The 27,053-nt window shown below is 36.5% G+C and overlaps 1 protein-coding gene and 1 long non-coding RNA gene across 3 annotated transcripts in view; one reads left to right on the top strand and one right to left on the bottom strand.

The window, feature by feature from the left end:
• KLHL1 (kelch like family member 1) overlaps positions 1 to 27,053 on the top strand; it is a 456,085-nt gene that overhangs the window by 259,097 nt on the left and 169,935 nt on the right. For both annotated transcript variants that reach the window (XM_033177586.1, XM_033177587.1), the window contains one exon: positions 622 to 834. In XM_033177586.1, coding sequence (XP_033033477.1) covers positions 622 to 834 — 213 coding nt within the window. The remainder of the gene's footprint in view (positions 1 to 621; positions 835 to 27,053) is intronic.
• Positions 749 to 11,448, bottom strand: LOC117063708. Its single transcript, XR_004429042.1, has 3 exons — positions 11,377 to 11,448; positions 3,225 to 3,378; positions 749 to 882 (listed from the first exon to the last, which is right to left on the bottom strand). It is a non-coding gene; the product is annotated as an uncharacterized LOC117063708 (long non-coding RNA).

Below are 27,053 nucleotides of genomic sequence, written 5' to 3' on the forward strand. Positions count from 1 at the left end.
AGTTAGGCAGCGTAATTAAGAGATTATGGGAGCAATCAGGAAGAAAATAAATGGGAATATGAATTAAGCCAAATAAATTGTCGTGAAAGGAGGGAGGGAAAATAGATAATAGCAGGGTGGAACATACTGGATGTTGTGACTTCAGTGGCCTATATATCCTATTCTTTCTCTTTTGAATAAACAATGGTGCATCTTATAGTGCTACTTTTATCTATGCAATTTTAGTATCATTTTCTGATTCTCATATATATGTCTATATATATACAGTCAAGCTTTTAAAAATGTGAAATGTTATTTTTTCCTGTTCACCAAATCTTATATAGCAGTACACTTGAAACTTGAACATTTAATCACTTAGCACGTTCTGCCGGCATAACAAAGCTCAGTATTATAATCCTCCACTTATTACAAGATCTGTGCTGTCTGGGATACATTTACACTTCAATTACAATTATAATGCTTTCATCTTAACAGTTTCTAGTTTCTGAAGGATTGAGTCTCAAGGATTATGTTATAATGAGAACAAAGGTTATTGACTACTTTTCTTATTTCTTTCTGAAATGCTTTACTAGCTAAATAAAAGTGAAACAGAATTTATGCCAAGATGTTTTCTCCCTGCAGGAAAACATAATGGAAGTTATCAGAAATCAAGAGTTTTTACTCCTTCCAGCTGAGGAGCTCCACAAACTACTGGCCAGTGATGATGTCAATGTTCCTGATGAAGAAACCATTTTCCATGCATTGATGATGTGGGTCAAGTATGACATGCAGAGTAGATGCAACGACCTGAGCATGCTCCTTGCCTTTATAAGACTGCCACTGCTTCCACCACAGGTAATGATGTGTGATGCTGTTTCAATAGATTCAATATACTGAAAAACCCTATATTAAAAGTAAACATCAAAACACATTTTAAATTATGTATTCACATTTTTAAATGTCTTTATCAAATACTATTTTTAAGTGAAATGTGATGGTGGAAAATGATGTATGATGATGGATCATGGATCTAAATCCTATCTCTGCCACTGATTGACTCATGGCAACTTATATGATTATGATAACATCACTTAATTTCTCTGATATTCAGTCTCTTTATCTATAAAATGTGATCATACTGCCGTACAAAAGTTTTGTGAACATCGGTTACATAATACATGTAAAATGCCTAATCATAATACAGTGTCTCCTATCAATTATTTGACCTAAGATGTATTAATGTGATCATCCATTGATGTAAATGCATATTCTGTGTGATTTTCAAAGCTTCATTGCATGGTATTTCAACCTCTGCAGAGGAATAAAATGTACTTGAATAGTAGAGAGTTATGATTTAACAGTACTTAGAAATTAGAATTATGGAATATTTAATAATTGGAGCTAAGGAGCCTCTAGACACCAAGTGAGCCAACTTAACTTTATTGATGAGTTAAGTAGGGTACAGAAAAATTAATAAGATCATTAAGTTCACTCAACTTAGAGGAAGAGTGGCTACTTCTCTTTGATTCTGAGTCTTGTAAGTTTAAATTAATTTGCTACAAAATTCTCTATGTACAGCATTGTTAATTCAGGGTTTCTGGCTGGAAAATTTATCCAAAAATAAGCTTGAAGGTGACCCTAACCTCTAAGTTGATGGGTAAACTTGTTTGTATATATAATTCATGTGAGGGAGATGGGAGGCTTATATCATTCATCAGATTCCTCATTTGAATCTAAATCACAATCACGTTTTTACTAATCCATATGTTACTAAAAATGTAAAACAGAGAATTAGGACTTTTAGTTAAAGAACAGTAGACAAGTATGAAGTGTTAGCAGTAAGTATAGAAGTGGGATTTATGGTCATATATTAAGAATGGCAAGTTAGAAACACATTACCATAATTGAAAAAAGATAAGCTTTATAAATAAGGTGATAATTATATTTCCTTTGGCTGCTAAGATGAGTACAGGAAAAAAAAAAACAGAGAAAAATAGTTTATGGAACTCAAATTATGTGAGGCTATCATAACAACAGGCTCTTACAAAGAAGCGGAAACATGCATTTACATAACTAGACAAAGAAGAAGTTTCAGTGCTAAGTACTGAATTTTTGTAAATCTCCCACCTTAGGTTCTAATGACAGGTAGTATCTATTAGAGTCTGGGAGGGTAATCTTTTGGGGAGGAAATAGCCAATGATCACTATTAGCCAGAAAGCCAATGATAGTTATCAGTTAATGACAGATGCTGTGACAATGGGTACCTTTGACTCTAGCATAGTCATTATTCTCTACCCATTTCTACTGTTGGTTGAAATGTGGGGAGTTTAGAGTTATGTTGTCCACAAAATCAGAAACAGTAGAACACATATGAGAGTAGGTCAAGAATGTGACCAGATTCCTTTTCCCAGAGTATGTCATTCTTTTATGCTCTCATTTCCTACTCTTCTGTCATCAGATATAGGGAGATTCTGCCACCTGTGCATGTCATTAAATGGTTACATCAGATCGGAGACGTCCTGTTGGCTTTTTTGTTCCTAAGGCTGTATATTATATGCAGAATTTTGTTTATTATTGGTTCAGCTGCTTTATCTTGCTTAGTGAAGTAATGTTTATTAAAATTAAGGTATAAAATATTATTTTGATGTAACTATTAACGGAATTTAACAGAATTTTAATCAGTGTGCAATAGATATAAACGTAGCATATGTCTAGTCTCCATTCCTCATCTCTCAAATTGGGGCTATTACACCTTATAACTTTATATGTACTTTCACAACAGACATGCAGGAGGAATGAATGAAAATATTTTCTGTTTACAAAATGTCTTCATATAGAAGAGAGGCTACTACTTCCATAACTAACGTTAATGAATTATGTGTCATTATAAGTATATTGCATATATTTATAATATTTAAAAAACAGATGCAAAGTAAAGATTATTAATTGTATCACACAAAGGAATATTAGGCTGAACGAGGTTAAGTAATTTTCGAAGTTCATAGAGCTAGTAGAAAATCAGGTTTTCCTGCATCCATAGATTGGCCAGATATGAACATACACAGAGGTATTTCTACAATAATGAGTGCCATTTCCCTGTTTGATCTCTAACCTGGAAGATCATAAAAATGTCCTGAATTAATCAATTTTGAAGGTTCTTTTAAAGCTACTGAGGATGGAAGAACAGCAGTATGATAGGAACTTAAAGGGATTTATTTATTTTTTTAGTTGCCAAACTATTTTACCTTATTTAATTTCTATAAAATCTCCATGTAGCTGATACTGTTATTCCCATTTGACAAATGAGTACTTTGAGAATCAGAGTGATTACCATCTTCTTTAGTTTTAAATATCAGATTTTACTCGAATTGGGCTGACAGAAATGTGGATCTTCTTTCACTAAAGGGAAAAGGGTACAATTTTTATTTAGGGTGACTTTCATATTTACCTCAATGTCCAACCAGAGTGAAAAAAAAATTCATTGAATAAAGGATTTTACAGACTTGCACATGGACTTTAAAGCTGCTAAACACCTTGGGTCCTTGTGAAAAGCTATTAAAATGGCCAGGAAACATTTTTTGCTGACCTTGGATTCATTAATATAAGGTTTGTCCATGCTTTTTTCCAATGATTAATATATAGGTCGTTTATGACCTTTAAGTGATTTGTGTGCATATGTTGTGAGTATTTACACATGCACGTGAGATGTCTGTGTGTTGTCACCAAGAGAAGATAGAATATGGAATTTCAAACACAATATGTTAGATGAATGAGAGAAAAATAGGAAAAAAATAGAAGAGTTGTAGTTGTAAGGGAAGTTATTTTGAGAACATGTTACAGCAATATTATAGCATAAATGACAGTAGAAATGTTAAAAATACCATAAATCAAAGCATTACATAATACTGAAGTAATCACATAATTTATTATTATTTTTTTCTTTTTCTTTTTTTTTTCAATTTATTTTTTATTTTTTATTTTTTATTATACTTTAAGTTCTAGGGTACATGTGCATGACGTTTATATCATGTATAACTCCCCAATGCAATCCCTCCCTCCTCCCCACTCCCCATGATAGGCCCCAGTGTGTGATGTTCCCCTTCCCGAGTCCAAGTGATCTCATTGTTCAGTTCCCACCTATGAGTGAGAACATGCGGTGTTTGGTTATCTCTTCTTGTGATACTTTGCTAAGAATGATGGATTCCAGCTGCATCCATGTCCCTACAAAGGACGCAAACTCATCCTTTTTTATGGCTGCATAGTATTCCATGGTGTATATGTGCCACATTTTCTTAATCCAGTCTGTCACAGATGGACATTTGGGTTGATTACAAGTCTTTGTTGTTGTGAATAGTGCCGCAATAAACATACGTGTGCATGTGTCTTTGTAGTAGAGTAATTTATAATCCTTTGGGTATATACCCAGTAGTGGGATGGCTGGGTCATATGGTACATCTAGTTCTAGATCCTTGAGGAATCGCCATACTGTTTTCCATAATGGTTGAACTAGTTTACAATCCCATCAACAGTGTAAAAGTGTTCCTATTTCTCCACATCCTCTCCAACACCTGTTGTTTCCTGACTTCTTAATGATTGCCATTCTAACTGGTGTGAGATGGTATCTCATTGTTGTTTTGATTTGCATTTCTCTGATGGCGAGTGATGATGAGCATTTTTTCATGTGTCTGTTGGCTGTATGGATGTCTTCTTTTGAGAAATGTCTGTTCATATCCTTTCCCCACTTTTTGATGGGGTTGTTTGTTTTTTTCTTGTATATTTGTTTGAGTTCTTTGTAGATTCTGGATATTAGCCCTTTGTCAGATGAGTAGGTTGCAAAAATTTTCTCCCATTCTGTAGGTTGCCTGTTCACTCTGATGGTAGTTTCTTTTGCTGTGCAAAAGCTCTTTAGTTTGATTAGATCCCATGTGTCAATTTTTGCTTTTGCTGCCATTGCTTTTGGTGTTTTAGACATGAAGTCCTTGCCCATGCCTATGTCCTGAATGGTACTACCTAGATTTTCTTCTAGGGTTTTTATGGTATTAGGTCTAACATTTAAGTCTCTGATCCACCTTGAATTAATTTTCGTATAAGGGGTAAGGAAAGGATCCAGTTTCAGCTTTCTACTTATGGCTAGCCAATTTTCCCAGCACCATTTATTAAATAGGGAATCCTTTCCCCATTTCTTGTTTTTGTCAGGTTTGTCAAAGATCAGATGGCTGTAGATGTGTGGTATTATTTCTGAGGACTCTGTTCTGTTCCATTGGTCTATATTCTGTTGTGGTACCAGTACCATGCTGTTTTGGTTACTGTAGCCTTGTAGTATAGTTTGAAGTCAGGTAGCGTGACGCCTCCAGCTTTGTCCTTTTGACTTAGGATTGTCTTGGCAATGCGGGCTCTTTTTTGGTTCCATATGAACTTTAAAGCCGTTTTTTCCAATTCTGTGAAGAAAGTCATTGGTAGCTTGATGGGGATGGCATTGAATCTATAAATAACCTTGGGCAGTATGGCCATTTTCACGATATTGATTCTTCCTATCCATGAGCATGGTATGTTCTTCCATTTGTTTGTGTCCTCTTTGATTTCACTGAGCAGTGGTTTGTAGTTCTCCTTGAAGAGGTCCTTGACATCCCTTGTAAGCTGGATTCCTAGGTATTTTATTCTCTTTGAAGCAATTGTGAATGGAAGTTCATTCCTGATTTGGCTCTCTGCTTGTCTGTTACTGGTGTATAAGAATGCTTGTGATTTTTGCACATTAATTTTGTATCCTGAGACTTTGCTGAAGTTGCTTATCAGCTTAAGGAGATTTTGGGCTGAGACAATGGGGTTTTCTAAATATACAATCATGTCATCTGCAAACAGGGACAGTTTGACTTCTTTTCCTAACTGGATACCCTTGATTTCTTTCTCTTGCCTGATTGCCCTAGCCAGAACTTCCAACACTATGTTGAATAGGAGTGGTGAGAGAGGGCATCCCTGTCTTGTGCCAGTTTTCAAAGGGAATTTTTCCAGTTTTTGCCCATTCAGTATGATATTAGCTGTGGGTTTGTCATACATAGCTCTTATTATTTTGAGGTACGTTCCATCAATACCAATTTATTGAGCGTTTTTAGCATAAAGGGCTGTTGAATTTTGTCAAAAGCCTTTTCTGCATCTATTGAGATAATCATGTGGTTCTTGTCTTTGGTTCTGTTTATATGCTGGATTACGTTTATTGATTTGCGAGTGTTGAACCAGCCTTGCATCCCAGGGATGAAGCCCACTTGATCATGGTGGATAAGCTTTTTGATGTGCTGCTGAATCCGGTTTGCCAGTATTTTATTGAGAATTTTTGCATCGATGTTCATCAGGGATATTGGTCTAAAATTCTCTTTTTTTGTTTTGTCTCTGCCAGGCTTTGGTATCAGGATGATGTTGGCCACATAAAAAGAGTTAGGGAGGATTCCCTCTTTTTCTATTGATTGGAATAGTTTCAGAAGGAATGGTACCAGCTCCTCCTTGTACCTCTGGTAGCATTCAGCTGTGAATACATCTGGTCCTGGACTTTTTTTGGTGGGTAGGCTATTAATTGTTGCCTCAATTTCAGAGCCTGCTATTGGTCTATTCAGGGATTCAACTTCTTCCTGGTTTAGTCTTGGGAGAGTGTAAGTGTCCAGGAAATTATCCATTTCTTCTAGATTTTCTAGTTGATTTGCGTAGAGGCATTTATAGTATTTTCTGATGGTTGTTTGTATTTCTGTGGGGTCGGTGGTGATATCCCCTTTATCATTTTTTATTGCGACTATTTGATTCCTCTCTCTTTTCTTCTTTATTAGTCTTGCTAGCGGTCTGTCAATTTTGTTGATCTTTTCAAACAACCAACTCCTGGATTCATTGATTTTTTGGAGGGTTTTTTGTGTCTCTATCTCCTTCAGTTCTGCTCTGATCTTAGTTATTTCTTGCCTTCTTCTAGCTTTTGAATGTGTTTGCTCTTGCCTCTCTAGTTCTTTTAATTGTGATATTAGAGTGTCAATTTTAGATCTCTCCTGCTTTCTCTTGTGGGCATTTAGTGCTATAAGTTTCCCTCTACACACTGCTTTAAATGTGTCCCAGAGATTCTGGTATGTTGTATCTTTGTTCTCATTGGTTTCAAAGAACATCGTTATTTCTGCTTTCATTTCGTTATGTACCCAGTAGTCATTCAGGAGCAGGTTGTTCAGTTTCCATGTAGTTGAGTGGTTTTGATTGAGTTTCTTAGTCCTGAGTTCTAGTTTGATTGCACTGTGGTCTGAGAGACAGTTTGTTATAATTTCTGTTCTTGTACATTTGCTGAGGAGTGCTTTACTTCCAATTATGTGGTCAATTTTGGAATAAGTGCGATGTGGTGCTGAGAAGAATGTATATTCTGTTGATTTGGGGTGGAGAGTTCTCTAGATGTCTATTAGGTCCGCTTGTTGCAGAGATGAGTTCAATTCCTGGATATCCTTGTTAACTTTCTGTCTCGTTGATCTGTCTAATGTTGACAGTGGGGTGTTGAAGTCTCCCATTATTATTGTATGGGAGTCTAAGTCTCTTTGTAGGTCTCTAAGGACTTGCTTTATGAATCTGGGTGCTCCTGTATTGGGTGCATAGATATTTAGGAGAGTTAGCTCTTCCTGTTGAATTGATCCCTTTACCATTATGTAATGGCCTTCTTTGTCTCTTTTGATCTTTGATGGTTTAAAGTCTGTTTTATCAGAGACTAGGATTGCAACCCCTGCTTTTTTTTGTTCTCCATTTGCTTGGTAGATCTTCCTCCATCCCTTTATTTTGAGCCTATGTATGTCTCTGCATGTGAGATGGGTCTCCTGAATACAGCAGACTGATGGGTCTTGACTCTTTATCCAGTTTGCCAGTCTGTGTCTTTTCATTGGAGCATTTAGTCCATTGACATTTAAGGTTAATATTGTTATGTGTGAACTTGATCCTGTCATTATGATATTAACTGGTTATTTTGCTCGTTAGTTGATGCAGTTTCTTCCTAGCCTCGATGGTCTTTACATTTTGGCATGTTTTTGCAATGGTGGTACCGGTTGTTCCTTTCCATGTTTAGTGCTTCCTTCAGGGTCTCTTGTAAGGCAGGCCTGGTGGTGACAAAATCTCTAAGCATTTGCTTATCTGTAAAGGATTTTATTTCTCCTTCACTGATGAAGCTTAGTTTGGCTGGATATGAAATTCTGGGTTGAAAATTCTTTTCTTTAAGAACGTTGAATATTGGCCCCCACTCTCTTCTGGCTTGGAGAGTTTCTGCCGAGAGGTCTGCTGTTAGTCTGATGGGCTTCCCTTTGTGGGTAACCCGACCTTTCTCTCTGGCTGCCCTTAAGATTTTTTCCTTCATTTCAACTTTGGTGAATCTGGCAATTATGTGTCTTGGAGTTGCTCTTCTGGAGGAGTATCTTTGTGGCGTTCTCTGTATTTCCTGAATTTGAATGTTGTCCTGCCCTACTAGGTTGGGGAAGTTCTCCTGGATGATATCCTGAAGAGTGTTTTCCAACTTGGTTCCATTTTCCCCCTCATTTTCAGGCACCCCAATCAGACGTAGATTTGGTCTTTTTACATAATCCCATACTTCTTGCAGGCTTTGTTCATTTCTTTTTCTTCTTTTTTCTTTTGGTTTCTCTTCTCGCTTCATTTCATTCATTTGATCCTCAATCGCTGATACTCTTTCTTCCAGTTGATCGAGTCGGTTACTGAAGCTTGTGCATTTGTCACGTATTTCTCGTGTCATGGTTTTCATCTCTGTCATTTCGTTTATGATCTTCTCTGCATTAATTAGTTTAGCTGTCAATTCTTCCACTTTTTTTTCAAGATTTTTAGTTTCTTTGCGCTGGGTACGTAATTCCTCCTTTAGCTCTGAGAGGTTTGATGGACTGAAGCCTTCTTCTCTCATCTCGTCAAAGTCATTCTCTGACCAGCTTTGATCCGTTGCTGGCGATGGGCTGCGCTCCTTTGCAGGGGGAGATGCGCTCTTATTTTTTGAATTTCCAGCTTTTCTGCCCTGCTTCTTCCCCATCTTTGTGGTTTTATCTGTCTCTGGTCTTTGATGATGGTGACGTACTGATGGGGCTTTGGTATAGGTGTCCTTCCTGTTTGATAGTTTTCCGTCTGACAGTCAGAAGGACTGTCTGTTGGTCTGTTGGAGATTGCTTGAGGTCCACTCCAGACCCTGTTTGCCTGGGTATCAGCAGCAGAGGTTGCGGAAGATAGAATATTGCTGAACAGCGAGTGTACCTGTCTGATTCTTTCTTTGGAAGTTTCCTCTCAGGGGTGACTCCACCCTGTGAGGTGTGGGGTGTCAGACTGCCCCTAGTGGGGGATGTCTCCCAGCTAGGCTACTCAGGGGTCAGGGACCCACCTGAGCAGGCAGTCTGTCCGTTCTCAGATCTCAACCTCCGCTTTAGGAGATCCACGGCTCTCCCCAAAGCTGTCAGACAGAGTCATTCGCGTCTGCAAGGCCTCGCTCTTTCCCCTAATGGACTGCAGCTGTGCGCTGTCCGCAGAGGTAGAGTCTACAGAGACAGGCAGGCTTCCTTGAGCTGCTGTGAGCTCCACCCAGTTCGAGCTTCCCAGCGGCTTTTTTTACCTACTTAAGCCTCAGCAATGGCGGGCGCCCCTCCCCCAGCCTCGCTGCTGCCTTGCGTATAGATCGCCGCAGACGGCTGTGTTAGCAGTGAGGGAGGCTCCGTGGGCGTGGGACCCTCCCGGCCAGGTATGGGATATATTCTCCTGGTGTGCCTGTTTCCTTAAAGCGCAGTATTGGGGTGGGAGTTACCCGATTTTCCAGGTGTTGTGTGTCTCAGTTCCCCTGGCTAGGAAAAGGGATTCCCTTCCCCCTTGCGCTTCCAGGTGAGGCGATGCCTCGCCCTGCTTCAGCTCACGCTGGTCAGGCTGCAGCAGCTGACAAGCACCGATTGTCCGGCACTCCCTAAAGAGATGACCCCAGTACCTCAGTTGAAAATGCAGAAATCACCGGTCTTCTGTGTCGCTCGCGCTGGGAGTTGGAGACTGGAGCTGTTCCTATTCGGCCATCTTGCTCCGCCCGTAATCACATAATTTAAATGGTCAATCTCTCTCTCTCTCTCTAGATATAGATATAGATATAGACATAGATATCTCCCTCTCTACATATATATACACATACATGTGTACACATATAAGCATATATTTATATGTGTATAGAAACACATATATGTCATATGGTATGTATAGTGTAACATATAATTGTATATATTGTTTAATTAATATATAACAAAACACAATATTATATTTTAAAATACTAGCAATATTTAAAGGAGGTCAATATTTTTCCAGTGAGGTAAGGGATTACTTTCGAAAGGAAACAGTACTTGGACTAATTTTTGAAGGAGATTTGATAAATTGTTGCATGTGTTTGTAAGGTAATTCCTGCATATGCAAATGATCAATTTCAGGTGAGTGACAGAACAATATTTGAAAGACTCAATGTGAGCCGCTTACAAAATTCCTCACCAAAACATAACAAAACACTGACTGAGACAAGAGTATAACAATTAAAGAAGATTTTAAAAGATATTTAAGACAAAAATAAATTAATTTAAAAAAAGATATTTCCAAGACAGTGTTAAGCCATATAATCTGTAAGTACTTTTATAGCAAGGAGTATCTATGATTGTATTTAGTAAATGCATGAAAACATTTCTAGAATAAAGAGTAAAAATGAAAACAATGAAAGAGACTTCATCAACAAAGGGAACATGTTAAAAGATTGTTTAATGCCAAAAACGAATTTAGCTTTAATAGCCTTTTCTTGTGTTCAGGAGGCAACTGAACAACTTGACTTGGACATATTTCAGTTCTATCATTTCTGCGCTCCCATGTGTTTTATTTGTAGGCCCATTATGTGTATCTGGGCTTTGTTATTTCTTAAGTACATAGAGAAAATCGGATATTCTTTATTAATTATAAATTAGCACATTAAGTTATGGTAATTTGGTGTAGAAAATATAACAGAGGATATGGATTTTAGATTAGAGCAGTGGTAGACAAAAGGAGCTCAGGAAAGGAAGACAAGGTATGAAAAAGACTCAGAGGCAACACTGTTGCTCTCTGTCCTCTACTGAAATATAATAGTTAATCCTGAAATAAATTCAGTTATTTGACTTTGCTGTAGGCAGAACCAGAGAAAAAGAAAAATGATAGTGAGAGATACCTGAGTTATAATCTAAGAATGAATTATACTATTTTAAAAAATAAGTTATGAATGAAATTTTATGTAATAGTTTTCATATTTTTCCTGAATAGTCAGAGGCTTCACAATTTCAGCAGTATTGGAAAACATATAGAAATTTATGTCCTTTTAGAGAATGACTGAAAAACTATATATATTGTTCAGTTAGAGGCTACCTGATTTGATTTACTTATTATTCTCCTGTTTTTCCTTCTGGGATTCAACAATGTACCATGTTGCTGTAAAATAAATAACATGTTTAAATGTTTTATAACAATTATTTCCACTGATTTTAATTGAATTCATTAGATATTTATTTGTAGTATGTACTTAAATATTTATTATAGATGAATTTTAAAAATACCCATAAGTATCAGATTTTTGCTATATTATTTTCTAATGAATGGCTTAAAATGTAAAAGTATGTTGTTTAAAAATCAAGAGAATATAATTCTACATATTATCAAGTCAAAAGGTGCTCAGGGGAATTCAGTTTTATCACTGTCAGAGATTATTTAGAAGGTTGGAGATATACAGATAAACTTTGCTTCCTAGCTCAGAATTGGTAGTGTTTATCTCTCTCTCTCTCTTTTTTTTTTCTTTTTGAGATGAAGTTTTGCTCTTGTTGCCCAGGCTGGGGTGCAGTGACACAGTCCTGGCTCACTGCAATTTCTGCCTCCCAGGTTCAAGCGATTCTCCTGCCTCTGCCTCCTGAGGAGCTGGGATTACATGCCTGCACCACCATGCCCGGCTAATTTCGTATTTTTAATAGAGACAGGGTTTCGCCATGTTGGTCAGGCTATTCTTGAACTCCTGACCTCAGGTGATTCACCCACCTCAGCCTCCCAAAGTGCTGGGAGTACAGGCGTGAGCCACCGCTCCAGGCCGGTATTGCTTTTCTCTTTTAAGACAAAAGGAAATATTTTATTGAGAATTTTTGCATCGATGTTCATCAGGGATATTGGTCTAAAATTCTCTTTTTTTGTTGTGTCTCTGCCAGGCTTTGGTATCAGGATGATGTTGGCCTCATAAAATGAGTTAGGGAGGATTCCCTCTTTTTCTATTGATTGGAATAGTTTCAGAAGGAATGGTACCAGCTCCTCCTTGTACCTCTGGTAGAATTCAGCTGTGAATCCATCTGGTCCTGGACTTTTTTTCGTGGGTAGGCTATTAATTGTTGCCTCAATTTCAGAGCCTGTTATTGGTCTATTCAGGGATTCAACTTCTTCCTGGTTCAGTCTTGGGAGAGTGTAAGTGTCCAGGAAATTATCCATTTCTTCTAGATTTTCTAGTCGATTTGCGTAGAGGCATTTATAGTATTCTCTGATGGTTGTTTGTATTTCTGTGGGGTCGGTGGTGATATCCCCTTTATCATTTTTTATTGCGACTATTTGATTCCTCTCTCTTTTCTTCTTTATTAGTCTTGCTAGCGGTCTGTCAATTTTGTTGATCTTTTCAAAAAAGCAACTCCTGGATTCATTGATTTTTTGGAGGGTTTTTTGTGACTCTATCTCCTTCAGTTCTGCTCTGATCTTAGTTATTTCTTGCCTTCTGCTAGCTTTTGAATGTGTTTGCTCTTGCCTCTCTAGTTCTTTTAATTGTGATGTTAAAGTGTCAATTTTAGATCTTTCCTGCTTTCTCTTGTGGGCATTTAGTGCTATAAATTTCCCTCTACACACATATTTTTCAAACTTCCTAACAAAAAACCTGCTGATTCTTAAGGGAAATATATAGCAATGTGTGTGTGTATTTGTGAGTGTTTATGTGCATGTATATTTATTTTCTGTAGCAAAAGGTAGAAGAAAAAAAAGCTTGCAATGAAATAATAGAATATCGCCTAGATTTAGAAGAATATATTATTGTTAATCTAATAGCAAGCACAATAAAATAACAAGGACATTCAAGTATGTAACTTTAGAAGACAGATGCTGCCTCTACTTTACATGATTTAAGTCTTTCTGTGTAAAACTGAATACATTATTACAAAAGATTACCTGTGGTAGTAATAGCAGTACAAGAAGGAAGGGTGAGGTCTCCAACCTTTTTCATTGGAAAAGTGACTATTGATCAGATACCAGTGACATACGGACTCTTCATGACCATAAAAATTATAGCAACAACAAAAAATCTGATTTATAAAAACAGTTACAAAGACTAAATCAGTATAAAAAGAGCATTTTCAAATCATAGTGTAAAATATACAGAGCAGATTACACTCAAGACATTTATATGTTTTCTTGATTTTACCTGTCCAAACTACTCTTTGGTAAGTGTCTCCAAGCCTAACTGCAAAAATCCTCACTGTTTAATGTATTCTGTATGTTATCTTACAAAGGAAAAAATTAAAACTCTTATTTTCATACAAATGACTAAGGTGAAAATAATGAAACCCACTAACACAATCCATTAACAGTCATTTGACTATGTATCTTCCCTCCTTTGATTTGCTGGCTGTCTGATTAGTTAATGATTATACTAGGCCATCATTACTGAGATATTCTTCTCTACAAAGCTAGATTGCAGCAGTATGAAAAAAAAAAAAAGGAATAGGATTATTTTTCTCCAAAAGAAAATTTAAAAACAGTACCATTAAAAGAGAAACACATAGACAATATTTAATGCTTCTAAGATCAATAAATTTATCCTAAATAATACTTAGATTCATGATCATTTAGCCCTCCTGTGACATTCATAGTTCAAGTTAAAATTTAAGAAAATACGAAGAGTTTTGTTAGCAAGCTTTAAGTCAGCAGAGGTATTAATATAATAAAAGATATGCAAGGACATTCACATGCACAAACTCATACATATACGTGTTACTGTCTTTGCCATAGCAAAAAGAACGGAGAAGAATTTGGAACATAATCTGAAAGTCTTTATTTTTGTTACAATATATTAAGTGTTTCCGCTTGAATCAAGGGTTGATTCCACTGTATCTATTTTGCATCCCATTTTTCTTGCCAAAGGGGTTCCTCTACTTCAATGAGCACTTCTTATATTATCAATTTTATCAACTTTTAATCTATTTTGGTTAATTCCAATCAATTTATGAAGTTCTGTTTTTTCAAACACACAAAACTAGTCATATTCATTTTCACCAACTGTTCCAGCTCTCTGTTGCCTTTCCAACATAATATGTAGTTACTTTTTATAATTATTAAATGTACTTATACATAACCATCATTCTCTCTTCAATCCACTTCAATAATTTGCACTAGTGAAAATCACCAAATACCTCAATGGTGTAATTTTTCTCCCAGTCTCAATTGTATTTGACACAGTTGATTTGGTCACTCTTGCTCAACTGTCGTTGCTAATTTGTTCTACTCTCTGATGTTACAGCGCCCCAGAACACTATATTTTTTGTGGAGAAAATATCATTTAATTTTATAATTTTAAATGCTATGTAGAAACACAGTATAAAAAATGTACCTCTAGGCCTAAATTTCTTCTGAAAAACAGATTCAAGTGCCCAATTAACTACTTGACAAGATTTATGCTCTTAAGACAAAATCTTTTTTTAATTAATTAATTAATTAATTAATTTTTAAATTATACTTTAAGTTCTAGGGTACATGTGCATAACGTGCAGGTTTGTTACATATGTATACTTGTGCCATGTTGGTGTGCTGCACCCATCAACTCGTCAGCACCCATCAATTCATCATTTATATCAGGTATAGCTCCCAATACAATCCCTCCCCCCTCCCCCCTCCCCATGATAGGCCCCGATGTGTGATGTTCCCCTTCCCGAGTCCAAGTGATCTCATTGTTCAGTTCCCACCTATGAGTGAGAACATGCGGTGTTTGGTTTTCTCTTCTTGTGATAGTTTGCTAAGAATGATGGTTTCCAGCTGCATCCATGTCCCTACAAAGGATGCAAACTCATCCTTTTTTATGGCTGCATAGTATTCCATGGTGTATATGTGCCACATTTTCTTAATCCAGTCTGTCACAGATGGACATTTGGGTTGATTCCAAGTCTTTGCTATTGTGAATAGTGCTGCAGTAAACATACGTGTGCATGTGTCTTTATAGCAGCATGATTTATAATCCTTTGGGTATATACCCAGTAGTGGGATGGCTGGGTCATATAGTACATCTAGTTCTAGATCCTTGAGAAATTGCCATACTGTTTTCCATAATGGTTGAACTAGTTTATAATCCCACCAACAGTGTAAAATGTCCTACGAGGCCCTACATCAATTACCCCAAGACTACTTATCTGAACTCATATCCTGCCAGCTGTCAGCATTCTTCAGCCACACTGAACTTCTTTCTATTTCTTGAGGAAGTCACGGTTATCCAAATCAAATTAGTTTATAAGCATTTTAACATGCTACAGAATATTATACATAGCATTTACCAAGCGGACACAAACTGCAAGAAGAGTTATTTTTCTCAATTAAACATTAAAGGAAGTTCCATTTCTTATTCGTCTATATATTAAAATGATGACATTAATATAGGGTATAATAATTTGTAAGAAAAAGAAATACTGTTAAACATCTGCAATAAAGCAAAGGCCATTTAAATCATTAGACCTTCTCCAGTGATGTTAAGATTCTGGAAAAACTGAATTAATTAAACTACTTTAATATTTTAAGTGGAGATTTTGAGTAGATAGTCAAATGCATCATTCAGGACTTGTAGAAGGATGGCAAGAATGAATTAATTAAGATGCTGATAGCATGTAGACATAATTTAAATACATAACATAACATGATATTCACCAAAATAGTGAGTATAGAGAGATAAGGGAAGAGGGCTATATAGTCTGTTAGTACCAACTGATTCTGGAATCTAGAAGCAACTGCATTTAAAGGGGAGAGGATCATAGTGGCAGGCACACACCGTGAAAGGGGAAACACTAAAGGGAGGTGCATAGTCTAGAGAAAATTTTTAAAAATTATCTTGTTATTCATGTGAATACTATAACAAATTACTGATAACATCCTCCTACCTGTTAGGATGAACTACCCCACTCCACCCCTCAATCGAGATTGACTAGAAGGTAGTCACCCATCATGATCAAGTCTTTTTATTAATCACCTTTCAACTTAAATGTTTACTGTTCTTATTACTTTAAGGTACTATATTCTTGCTTAGTTTAGTGTTTTATTTCCCTTCTTACAACTATATTTTTGAGAAATACAAATGTAAAGATCTTTTCAAAAGTTCCTGGCACAGACAATACTCAAATTTTTACTGAGTAAACAAATACAAGTTTATTCTTGGTCTTAGCAAGTTTAGTTTCATTTACTTTTTTAAATATGTATACTTTAAGTTCTGGGATACACGTGCAGAACGTGTAGGTTTGTTACATAGCTATACATGTGCCATGGTGGTTTGCTGCACCCATCAACCCATCATCTACATTAGGTATTTATCCTATCTGTTCATATGTTATTTGTTTGGAATGTGAGAGAAATCTTTATACTTGTATGTGACAATGGAGCTAACAGTGGGTGCTAAGAACACTGCCATAAAGAGTTATTAGAGCATATTGATTCAGACTTGACTAAAAATCCCTTATTGAATGGACAAGGGGAAGGCAAACTTAAATAAAATGTACTATCTCATCTTGTCACTCTATTAGGTAAATTTATAAAATATTAATATATCAAAGTTCCTCTAATACCTAATTTGATAGTGTATTAAAACAACAGATTGGCTACATAAAAATACTGTTACATTTTCTTTTTTTTTTTTTTTTTTTTTTTTTTGAGACGGAGTCTCGCTGTGTCGCCCAGGCTTGAGTGCAGTGGTGCGATCTCGGCTCACTGCAAGCTCCGCCTCCCGGGTTCCCGCCATTCTCCCGCCTCAGCCTCCCAGTAGCTGGGACTACAGGCGCCCGCCACCGCGCCCGGCTAGTTTTTTGTATTTTTAGTAGAGACGGGGTTTCACCGTGTTAGCCAGGAGGGTCTCGATCTCCTGACCTCGTGATCCACCCGCCTCGGCCTCCCAAAGTGCTGGGATTACAGGCTTGAGCCACCGCGCCCGGCCTACATTTTCATTGGTAGTGTAATATAGCAGAAAAACAAAGTTCACTCCTTTAAAAAAAAAAACTGAACTTAAAAATTAAAATGGTCTGTAAGCAATTTTACATATACAGATTAATATATATTACATTTACCAAGAGGCCACAAAGTGCAAGAGCAATTATTTTTCTCAATTAAATATTAAAGGAAATTTCATTTTTATTCATGTATATTTTATATAAAAATGATGACATTAATACAGGATATAATAATTTATAAGAAAAAGAAATATTGTGAAACAACTGCAATAAAGCAAAAGCCATTTAAATCATTAAGAACTTTTCAAGTGATTTTAAGATTTTAGATAACTGAATTAATTAATTAAGCTACTGTTTTGGGGGGTGGACAGAATCTTGCTCCGTCCCCCAGACTAGAGTGCAGTGGCATGATCTCTGCTCACTGAAACCTCCACCTCCCGGGTTCAAGCAATTCTCCCTGCCTCAGCCTCCCAAGTAACTGGGATTACAGGCACCAGCCACCACACCCAGCTAATTTTCTTATTTTTTAGTAGAGACAAGGTTTTGCCATGTTGGCCAGGCTGGTCTTGAATTCCTAATCTTAGGTCATCCATCCACCTCAGCCTCCCAAAGTGCTGGAATAACAGGCATAAGCCACTGTGCCTGGCCAATATTTTAAGAGGAAATATTGAGTAGACAGTTGAATGAATCATTCAGGAGTTGTAGAAGGATGTCCAGAAGATATTAATTAGGAGTCTGTTAGCATACAGACATAATTTAAAGACTTAATATAAAATGATATCACCAAAATAGTGAGTATAGAGAGGTAAGGGAAGAGGACTAAGGATGAATTTCTGGAGTTTCATTATTACAAAGTTAGAAAGAAAAAGCAGAAAGAACATGAACTAAAATGGAGTAACTACTCAAATAAAATAAAAACAAAAAGATCTTGATATCCTGGGATTTCAGGAAAGAAACCATCACAGAGGATTGAGTGATCTGCTAAATAAAATGCTGCTGAGAGATGTCTGTTCTGTTCAATAGAGCCAAGCAAAAATGAGAATATTGGAATTTAATAGAGTGAATACAGAATCTTTAAACCTGCAAAAATTGACAGAAAATTAGGCCATAGGTAGCTGAATTTAGCTAATTAGGTTCAATAAAAAGAAACACAAACAACTGAAATTTCAACAAGAAATGTTTATATAAAGAATAATTAACTATAGCAAAGATTTGTATTTGGAATAAGAAATAATTGTAAAGTTAGAAGTTAACAGAACTCTAACACAGAAATAAAAGACATGAGAAGCAGCTCCTACCTGTAACAGCGAGTTGCCACACTCAAGGAAGAGCCCTCCTACCAGCACCAGCTCCCAGAGCTTTAAGAGGGAACAGCTGTTGTTCACCAGCAGCGAAGTCGCCGACATGTTGCAGTAGCAGAAATTGCTTAAAACCCATCTGGAATGTACCACATTTCTTTTCAGTAGCGTAATCACTTGTTTCCTAAATAAGGACTTGTATGAATGGCCACATGAGGGTTCAGCTGTCTATTACTTTTAATCAGTGAAATTGACCTATCCATGAAGAGGCAGATATAAATAAATAAGACGAGGAGACCCAATGGAGCTTTAATTTATTAATGCAAATAAAACTTCAAACAAGCCTACAGGCGCTAGTCTACTGTCCCTACATTAAAAATTTTGGTTGGGATGACCTAGGAGCATAGTTCAACCTCCAAACAACCTAAACTAAGACCGCAGTAAGCCAAACAAATTTGGATAGATAGATAGATAGACAGATAGATAGATATCCAATAATTTTATCAGTGGAATACATTACCCTAGGGATAACGGCTCAATCCTATTCTAGAGTTCATATCGACACTAGGGTTTACAACTTCGATGTTGGATCAGGACATCCTAATGGTATAGCCACTATTAAGTGTTCGTTTGTTCAACCATTAAAGTCTTCCATGATCTGAATTCAGACTGGAGTAATCCAGGTTGGTTTCTGTCTATTTAACATTTCTCTGAGTACAAAAGGAAAAGAAAACCAGGGTCCACTTCACAATTTCACTGATTAAACCAGGGTCCCCATAGACGATGCTATCTCAATCTAACACATCATCACACACCCTATCCAAGAGCAGGGTTTGTTAAGATGGCAGAGCCCAGCAATTGCATAAAACTTAAAACTTAATAATCAGAGGTTCAATTCCTCTTCTTAACAACATGCCTATAATTAACCTTCTACCACTGATTATTCCCACTCTACTCACTATAGCATTCGTTACATTCATCGAACAAAAAATCTTAGGCTACATACAGCTATGCAAAGGACCTGACATTGTAGGTCCCTATGGGCTGCTTCAACCATTCGCTGACACAATAAAACCTTTCACCAAAGAACCCTTACGGCCCTCAATATCTTCTATTACCCTTTATATTATTGCTTCAACCCTGGCCCTTTCTATTGCTCTCCTCTTATGAACTCCCTTCCCTGTACCAGATTCCCTAATTGATTTTAATTTAGGCCTCACATTTATACTAGCCATATCAAGCCTAGCCGTCTACTCTATTCTATGATCAGGATGAGCATCTAATGCAAAATATGCACTAATCAGTGCATACGAGCTGTAGCCCAGACAATTTCATATGAAGTCACCCTAGCCATTATCGTGCTATCAGTTCTACTGATACGAGGCTCATTTAACCTATATGCACTTATCACAATGCAAGAAGTCCTGTGACTGCTCCTACCATCATGGACTCTAGCCATGATATGATTTATCTCCACTCTAGCAGAAACTAACTGAGCACCCTTTGATCTGACAGAAGGAGAGTCAGAGTTAGTCTTAGGCTTCAACATTGAATACACCGCAGGCTCATCTGCCCTCTTCATTATAGCAGAATATATGAATGTTGTTATAATAAATGCCCTAACTACTACTATTTTCCTAGGAGCACTACACACTTCATATTCACCAGAACTCTGTACCACAAACTTCATTCCCAACACTCTTCTCTTAACCAGTCTGTTTTTATGAATTTGAACAGCATACCCTCGATTCCACTACTGGGGACACTCTACTACAAACTCCTCTAAGAGGGAGACTAGGTAGATGCTACTCGCCACAGTGCACTGCAGAAGGCAGGCACTGGAGATGCTGCATTCACTACAAGAACCTGTTGAGTGGATACACCTAAACCAGCAAGCAAAATCTTTTCTCCTACAATGTTTCTCCAGCATCCTCTATTTGAGAAAGCATACTGTAACATCAGCTGGCAAAGAGAAAATGTTTAAAGGACCGACGTCCATTTTTAAGTATCAGTTAAAAAAGAACTTTTTAGCCAAAGGTGGGTAAGTTAATAAAAGGCAAGCATAGAGAGTGAGGTCAGGCGCGTTTGTATGCTCATAGGTATGATCCAGAAGAGAGGGAAAATGGACTGATGTAAGAGAGAATACAATTGTTGAAATAGTTTTTGAATATGTTACAGTGTGTGGTATTTTGTGTGCAAGTGTATGGATCAAATTTAGAAAAGATAATTGAAAAATTATTTTTATCAACTAAAGGCATAAATATATGTTTGCCGATGTTAGTAGGACACGAGACCTGACAATGTGTCTCTTTATTTGGATCCTACTTTTGACTAACATTAGTTCACTATTTGATCATGGGAAGTATATTAAGTTTCATTGGACCGCAGTGTCCACATTTGGGCAAGGAGGAATTTGAACCTGTAATTCTAAGGAATTATTTTGACAGTAATACTCTAAGAGTAAAAATAAGTTAGAGTTTCCTAAGAATTGATGTCTATTCAAAGTTAAACTGCATAGATAATTTTATAAGGAAATAAGATGTGTATGCCTCCTATTGTAGTTTGGACATTCATCCCTCAAACCTCATGTTGAAATTTAATCCCCAGTGTTGGAGATGGGACCTAATGAAAGATGTTTGTGTCACTGGGGCAGATCCCTCATGAATGGCTGGTGCTGTCCCTATGGTAATGAGTGAGTTATCACTCTATTAGTTACACAAGAGTTGGTTGTTAAAAAGAGCCTGGCCCCTCCCACTGTTATCAAAAAAATCCCCGTTTTGTTATCCTGGCAAGTAACAAATGATTCTCCATGAGAATGCAGATTTTGATCAATAGGAGATATATTCTTGGCACAAGAAAGGAGGCCACTGGGAGTATTCTCAAAAGGAGTGTCTCCCCAAGGGAAAGTGACAGGAGGGTTTATGGGGTGATGGAGAGGGGAGAGGGTGCATCATTGCATGTAGAAAAGGGGTCTCAGTTGCACAGACACAGTGAGTCATCTTGCTAGCACATGGATCACATATTATGGTAATGAAGCTATAACTCTTCTCAGAGTAGAGACTTTGGCACAGTTTACTTCAGTGTATCTATAAGTTGCTGGGATCTGTCAGAAACTAGTTTTAACAAACTAGGTAACTTTATGTCATACAACCTTTAGAAAGTAACAAGCTACAGGGTCAGAGGCTGTAAAACAGGCTGATTGCTCAATTTTATTAAATTACTGTAATCCCTGGAGTCCCCTCTATGTACTTACATCCTCCCTCTCTCTTGCTTCCTCTCTTACCATGTGATCTATGCACATGCTGGCTTACCTTCACTTTCTGCCATGAGAAGAAGCAGACAGAGGCTCTCACCAGAGGCAGATGCAGGTGCACTGCTTTTTGTACAGACTTCAGAGCTGTAAGACAAATGAACTTGTTTTCATTATAAATTATCTAGCCTCAGGTATTCCTTTATAGCAACACAAAACAGACTTAGGCAGAAAATTGATACTGAGAGTCAGTGTTGCTATAAAGATTCCTGAAAATGTGGAAGCAGCTTTGGCACTGGGTAATGGGCAAAGGTTGGAAAAGTTTGGAGGGCTTCAAAAAATAAACCAAGATGAGGGAAATTTTTGGAACTTCTTAGAGATTGCTCAAGTGATTATAACCACTATGTTGATAGAAATATAGACAAGAAAGGCCATACCAACAAAGTCTCAGATGAAAATGAGGAACTTACTGGGAGCTAGAGCAAAGGTCACCCTTGTTCCACTACAGCCAAAAAAAAGAGAAGAAACTTGGCTGAATTTTGTCCATGTTCTGGGGTTTTCTGGAAGGCTGAACTTAAGAGCAATGACCTAGGGTATGTTGTGGAAGAAATTTCGAAGCAGTAAAGTGCTCAAGAAGTGATATGGCTGTATTTAACAGCTTGTAGTCATATCAGCAGCAAAGGAATGACTAAAGGTGGAATTTATAGTAAAAAGGGAAACAGAGCATAAAATTTTAGAAAATTTGAGCCTGGTCATGTGGTAGAGAAGGAAAACACAGTTTCAGAAGAAGAATCCAAGGATGCTGTGGAGCAGTCACTGACTAGATAAATTAGCATGACTAAAGGGGATCCAGATGCTAATAGTCAAGATCATGGGAAAAAGCAATTTCAGAAAGGTTGGAGGCAGCCCCTCCCATCACAGGCCCAGAGGACTAGAATGACAAAATGGTTTTGGGGGACAGGTTCAAGGAACCACTTCCCTGTGCTACTTTGGAGAGTTGCTCCCCATATCCCAGCTGCTCCAGCTGTGGCTTACAGGGCCCTGGGTACTGCTTAGGCCATTGTTCCAGAGGACACAAGTAGTAAGCCTCTGCAGCTTCCACATCTTGTTAAGTCTGCAAGTGCCCACAATGCAAAAGTGGTGGAAGTTTGGCAGCTTCCATCTAGATTTCAGAGGATGTGTCAGAAAGCCTGGGAGTCTAGGCAGAGGCACCACAAAGAATAACTGCTAGGGCACTTCCCTGTGGAACTGTGAGAGCAGAGCCACTGCCCTCCAGACCCTGGAATTATAGAAACACTGGCAGTCTGCACCTCAGCCTGGAAAAGTTGCAGGCGGTCAATTTCAATCCCTGAATGCAGCCACATGGGCTGCACCAAGCAAAACCATGAGACCATGAGAGCCCACCTGTCATCTCTCACACTGATGTGCCCCAGATGCCGGACATGGAGTTATAGGAGATGATTTTGGAGTGTCAAGATTTAATGTCTCTCCTGCTCGATTTTGGACTTGCATTTGGCCTGTTACCTCTTACTTTGGGCCAGTTTGTCTCTTTTAGAATGAGAATGTTTACCCGATGCTTGCATAATCTTTGTATCTTGGAAATAAATAATGTGTTTTTTGTTTTTAGGATAACAGCTGTAACTTGCCTTGAGTCTCTAATGAGACTTTGACTTTTAAGTTGAGGCAGGAACAATTTAAAACTTTTGGGGATAATCGGAGTGGAATGATAATATTTCGTATGTGAAAAGGTACAAGATTTGATGGACAAGAAGAGAAATGCTATGGTTTGGATGTTTGTCCCCCAAAACTCATGTTGAAATGTGCTACCCACTGTTGGACTTGAGGTCTAATGGGAAGTGTTTGGGTCATGGGGAAGATCCCTCATGAATGTCTGGGTGCTGTCCTCATGGTAATGAGTGAATTATTACTCTGTTAGTTCTCTGGAGAGATGCTGCTAAAAAGAGCCTGGTACCTCTCCCAGCTTCTCTCTCTTGTCATGTGATCTCTGTACCAGCCGGATCCCCTTAAACTTCCACTATGAGTGGCGGCATATTGAGACTTACCTAAAGCAGATGCTAGGCCATGCCTCTTGTAAAGTCTGCAGAACAGTGAGACAAATACAACTATTTTATTTATAAATTTCACAGTCTCAAGTATTCTTTGGTAGCAACACAAGCTGACTGAGACACCTCCCCGTCTTAAAAGCATACATTTTTATAATGTCTAAAACCTATAAATTTACTAAAGGAGAACAAATAAATGAAAAACTCTGCAGAACTCTCTTTTTGCTCAACAAATAAATGATCTCATGTACACTATAGATTCCTTCTATTGTAGTATTTTTTGTAATAATTATTACTTGCAACTTTTGAATGACAGAAAATGTTACAATTTAAAATTAAATAAACTGTGTAAAATTAGTTTATAACTTTTGTAATTTAAACTATTCCTTAGAGGGAAGGGAGCCATGTGATGAGACCATAAGTAAGTTAATTTTTTCTCACACATATGTTGAAACAGTTACTACTAAGATTTTAATTTCTAAGAGTATCAGAAAAATCTGATTTATTATTTTAATGACTCTGAAAGCTGAAACAAAAATGTCCTAGAGACGAGCAATTACACACTAACTATTCAGAGAACCACATATGCACACTTTTCCATTAGAATTAAATGGAGGATGCCTTGAGGTCACCCCAAATAAAAGTTTTTACTTTAATAATATTCAAAAAGTAATTGTTATTAAAAGTGATAAATATTTGTTTACAATTTTGTCATAAATATTCAACATTAATTGGATTAGTCTTTCAAATTAAATAGTATCTTAGAAATAATCTCGTTGCTGCTGAGTTTCAAGTGATTTTATATTCTAAACATTAAGAAAATAGTGCACACTTAAGCCTGTAATCCCAGCACTTTGGGAGGCTGAGACGGGCGGATCACGAGGTCAGGAGATCGAGACCATCCTGGCTAACATGGTGAAACCCCGTCTCTACTAAAAATACAAAAAACTAGCCGGGCGAGGTGGCGGGCGCCTGTAGTCCCAGCTACTCGGGAGGCTGAGGCAGGAGAATGGCGTGAACCCGGAAGGCGGAGCTTGCAGTGAGCCGAGATTGCGCCACTGCACTCCAGTCTGGGCGACAGAGCGAGACTCCGCCTCAAAAAAAAAAAAAAAAAAAAAAAAAAAAGAAAATAGTGCACATAGTAAATTAATATTTTCAACATATATATCAAAATTTCTAATTTAATACTCTGAATAAATTGAAAGAAATTTTATTTACTTTCCATATGATAAATTTTAAGTTAACATAAACAATAAGAATCTGCTATTATCAGAAAATTTTTTTAGACTTCTATCACTTAACTTCCTCAGGTATAATTTATTAATGGATACATTACTTTCCCCCTCTTTTTCTTTTATATTACAACCAGTAATTTATAAAATATTTTTATATTTGTTGATTTGAAGTTAAGTTTACCCCCAATATTTTCTAGCTGCTGTTAACTCCCTTATCAGGACAATTCAGGTCAGCTTAGAATTGATTTTTTCATGATTAAAAGGTGAGTGAATGATCATGTGACGCCATACTGAAATGTGTACCCACCTTATTTTCATAGATTATGATTGCAAGAAAGAGCTTCAAAACTTGTCCTATAATATTTTTTTCAGGTAGGAATTGATGCTCTGAGAATTAAAGTAGACTGTATTTTAGGTAACATTTTAAAGCTTATTAATCACTGATACATGTAAAATCAAATTTGAAAATCCAAACTCTAAAACAACGTTTTATTCCCGTGTGAGAACAAGCTTTCAAACAAACACAATTATCTTCTGACATTTATGTCCTAACATTTAGCACGTGTTGAAATATAAGCTATCATCATGATAACCACAAAATAAATAACAACACAGATATTGAACAGCTCAATTTTTCAGGTTATACATTAAAGGGAAAGTTAGATTATTTAAACTACAAAGCCTAATTTTATTGCAATTGGAAGAAAATTGTTTCCAAAATATTTAAGTAATAGTAATCCATAAATGTTTCATTTAAGTTTATAATTACATACTTGTTGTTAACTGAGCCTCTTAACATTCATTATCACCATCATCTAAATAAACATATGTCCATGTCATTTATTTTCTCTAACAAATACTGTCTTTAATTTATTGCACCATTAATGAAAATGTTACCATGTTTATATTTTAAACTACAAATTATACCTTTTAAATATATGTTGTGTAGGTCAATATTTATTATTTTCCATATCCATGATGTTTTTAATTTATTTCACAATTAAATATGCTGGTATAATGCTATGTGCTTTCGGCATATTTTTTCACTAAATATTTCACTGTCTGCTGTATTTTGGATATCTATTTAACACATAAAGAAAGTGAGGCTTAGTTAAATTACCCAAAATCAAGTATTGTAGAAAAGAGATTAAAAAGAATACTACATCAAGAATATTTAATATTTTTTCCAAAATTCTTTAAATGTGATTATCAAAACATATTATTTTGTTAATCAATATTACATATGCTTTTTCCTTTATTATAAATGACTTATAGGAAAATAATCTAGAAGTACTATAGTGATCATTTAAAATATTTTAATATACTTATAAACCCTCTCTTTTACTAAAGTAAATATGTCTTTATTTGGCATGAAATGATGATTTAGTAAATACATTTTTAAGTAATCAGATTAATTATAAATTAAAGGGCAAAATGTTTTCTGACGAAGATTTAAAAAATAAGTCTCAAGTGTCAACTGACTGAAAATTTGTTTTTTAAATAAAGCATTTTATAAAAGATATTCTATCACGAGTTTATTTTTCTGGTATTGTTTAAAGGACATGGCTACATATAGCTTTCTTATTCTCAAGTGTGACAAAAAACTGCAATAACTGAAACAAATAATGATTGTAGGTGAGGCAGAGCTCATCAATGATAAGCCAAAAGTAAAATTAGAAGAGAGAGTTTATTGGAAGATAATATTCTTTTTCAAATTGTCATGTATTATACTATAGAATTTAGGACCAGCAAATGCATATTTAAAGGTACGTGTTATTTTATCAAAATACTTAAAATACTTTCTTATGTAAAAAAAACTATGTGATAGACTCTGTTAAGGACACCTTTACTTGTTTGCTTTTATTTCCATCTGAGTTTTAATAAAATAATGTTTCAGAGGCTATCCATTCCTATTGTAAAGTTTTCCCAAAATTCAAAACCTAATAATTCTACAGTTTATCTCTTGCTGTTCTTTGGCATTTGAAGTA

Source organism: Trachypithecus francoisi, unplaced genomic scaffold, assembly GCF_009764315.1.
Source record: "Trachypithecus francoisi isolate TF-2019V2 unplaced genomic scaffold, Tfra_2.0 Lachesis_group18, whole genome shotgun sequence".
Classification (NCBI taxonomy): Eukaryota; Metazoa; Chordata; class Mammalia; order Primates; family Cercopithecidae; genus Trachypithecus; species Trachypithecus francoisi.